This window comes from Sinocyclocheilus rhinocerous, unplaced genomic scaffold (genome assembly GCF_001515625.1).
Source record: "Sinocyclocheilus rhinocerous isolate Xijiao unplaced genomic scaffold, SAMN03320098_v1.1 scaffold2697, whole genome shotgun sequence".
Lineage (NCBI taxonomy): Eukaryota > Metazoa > Chordata > Actinopteri > Cypriniformes > Cyprinidae > Sinocyclocheilus > Sinocyclocheilus rhinocerous.
Genome location: NW_015641431.1, coordinates 237,073 through 239,487, shown reverse-complemented (window position 1 = coordinate 239,487; position 2,415 = coordinate 237,073). Strand labels below are relative to the sequence as shown.

The 2,415-nt window shown below is 47.3% G+C and overlaps 1 protein-coding gene across 3 annotated transcripts; it reads left to right on the top strand.

The window, feature by feature from the left end:
- Positions 1 to 96: 96 nt before the first annotated feature.
- mtg2 (mitochondrial ribosome-associated GTPase 2) lies at positions 97 to 2,190 on the top strand. 3 transcript variants are annotated; one of them, XM_016571467.1, is made up of 2 exons: positions 97 to 213; positions 1,435 to 2,190. In XM_016571467.1, exons 1-2 carry the CDS (start codon positions 140 to 142, stop codon positions 1,730 to 1,732), a joined length of 372 nt encoding a protein of 123 aa, XP_016426953.1. In that variant the 5' UTR covers positions 97 to 139; the 3' UTR covers positions 1,733 to 2,190. The 3 variants fall into 3 exon arrangements, 2 of the variants coding, with proteins under 2 accessions (XP_016426953.1, XP_016426952.1); XR_001641639.1 differs by lacking the exon at positions 1,435 to 2,190 and adding an exon at positions 598 to 967 and having other exon boundaries at positions 103 to 563; XM_016571466.1 differs by having other exon boundaries at positions 125 to 181; positions 1,403 to 2,190.
- The last annotated feature ends 225 nt before the right edge of the window (positions 2,191 to 2,415 follow it).

Below are 2,415 nucleotides of genomic sequence, written 5' to 3'. Positions count from 1 at the left end.
GTGTGTGTAAGAGTGTGTGTGTGTAAGAGTGTGTGTGTGTGTGTGAGAGAGAGTGTGTGCGTGCGTGCGTGCGAGTAGGAGGACTGATGAAGCACTGACTCGTCAGCCGTTAAAGGCCTGGTTTCTCTCTCCCTGTTTGATGGCAGTGGCTGATATTCCTGGGCTGATTCCCGGCGCTCATCTGAACCGTGGGCTCGGCGTCTCTTTCCTCAGGCACATCGAGCGCTGCCGGCTGCTGCTGTTCGTGTTGGACATGTCTTCCGCGGAGCCCTGGGAGCAGCTCCAGCAGCTGTGCTTTGAGCTGGACCAGTACAATCCTCAGCTGTCCCACAGACCTCGTGCCATCGTGGCCAACAAGATGGACCTGCCGGAGGCCAGGAGGAACCTGGAGGCTCTGAGGAGCCGCGTCCATCAGATGGTCATCCCTGTGTCTGCGCTGACCGGACACAACACGGCACAGCTGATCCTGCACCTCAGAGAGATGTACGACAGCTACCCGCAAAACTCCTAGATGAGGACGCAGCCGTTTCCACAGATAGAGTTGAGCCCTTCCATCTATAACTACTGTTATAGAAATACACCGCTTACTGTAAGACCAGAACATGCAGGTTATTATCAGACTGTTGTTTGGATCACTTACACTGAACATGTCCAGTTACTGTACATCATCATGACAACAAAGCTGAAAAGCAGGGACTTTCTGCACTTCACACGTGAGAAGTCATGTGAGTGAGAGCGAAGGCACATTTCTGTAGTCAGCCAGTCGTTACTGCAGAGTAAACCCTGATCTTCTGCACGTCTGGCTGCTTCAGTAAGTGTGCAAAAAAGATACGAGTATTTAATGTTTCTTTTTATTTAATAAACTTTATTGTAATTATATTATTGTAAGTAAATCATTACACATTGTTCTGTTTATATAATGGTTTGTAGTTTTCTAGTTTAAAAGCAATAAATTGAATGAAGAGTTTGTTTTTCATTTGCTGATGTAATCTAGCTTCCTCTTGAATAAGGTCTGACTGAGGAACTGCTGAGTTGAATGTTCAGATGGGATCGTGGTGATAAACACCAGTTCCTCTGTGTCCGTGTCTCTGATCTGTGCTGAAGCACTCGAATCTCTCATCACAGAACGCCGTCTCCTCAGTCCTCAGTCCACGCGTGCGTTCAGAAACATCTGTCTGTCTGTCTCTTGCAGATTAAAGTTGAAGTAAGACGCACTGAAGGTAATTCGCATTCGCGTGTCGCTGGCCACTTGTTGGCTAAATCAGCCAGCCCTAATCATCATGATGATAATTTCTTCTCTGCTTGAAACAGGTCAAGAGCTGTTGAATAGTCTGTATGCGCTGGCTGTGAGATGTGCAAATAGAGGAGGAGACTGGTTTGCTGGGGAACTGGATGCTCTCATCTGAACCGTGGGCTCGGCGTCTCTTTCCTCAGGCACATCGAGCGCTGCCGGCTGCTGCTGTTCGTGTTGGACATGTCTTCCGCGGAGCCCTGGGAGCAGCTCCAGCAGCTGTGCTTTGAGCTGGACCAGTACAATCCTCAGCTGTCCCACAGACCTCGTGCCATCGTGGCCAACAAGATGGACCTGCCGGAGGCCAGGAGGAACCTGGAGGCTCTGAGGAGCCGCGTCCATCAGATGGTCATCCCTGTGTCTGCGCTGACCGGACACAACACGGCACAGCTGATCCTGCACCTCAGAGAGATGTACGACAGCTACCCGCAAAACTCCTAGATGAGGACGCAGCCGTTTCCACAGATAGAGTTGAGCCCTTCCATCTATAACTACTGTTATAGAAATACACCGCTTACTGTAAGACCAGAACATGCAGGTTATTATCAGACTGTTGTTTGGATCACTTACACTGAACATGTCCAGTTACTGTACATCATCATGACAACATAAAGCTGAAAAGCAGGGACTTTCTGCACTTCACACGTGAGAAGTCATGTGAGTGAGAGCGAAGGCACATTTCTGTAGTCAGCCAGTCGTTACTGCAGAGTAAACCCTGATCTTCTGCACGTCTGGCTGCTTCAGTAAGTGTGCAAAAAAGATACGAGTATTTAATGTTTCTTTTTATTTAATAAACTTTATTGTAATTATATTATTGTAAGTAAATCATTACACATTGTTCTGTTTATATAATGGTTTGTAGTTTTCTAGTTTAAAAGCAATAAATTGAATGAAGAGTTTGTTTTTCATTTGCTGATGTAATCTAGCTTCCTCTTGAATAAGGTCTGACTGAGGAACTGCTGAGTTGAATGTTCAGATGGGATTGTGGTGATAAACACCAGTTCCTCTGTGTCCGTGTCTCTGATCTGTGCTGAAGCACTCGAATCTCTCATCACAGAACGCCGTCTCCTCAGTCCTCAGTCCACGCGTGCGTTCAGAAACATCTGTCTGTCTGTCTCTTGCAG

Coding starts and splice junctions, on each gene's coding strand:
- mtg2 (XM_016571467.1), top strand. CDS start 140: ATGGCAGTGGCTGATATTCCTGGGCTGATTCCCGGCGCTCATCTGAAC. Junction 214..1,434: donor CTCGGCGTCTCTTTCCTCAG/GCACATCGAGCG, acceptor CTCTTTCCTCAG/GCACATCGAGCGCTGCCGGC.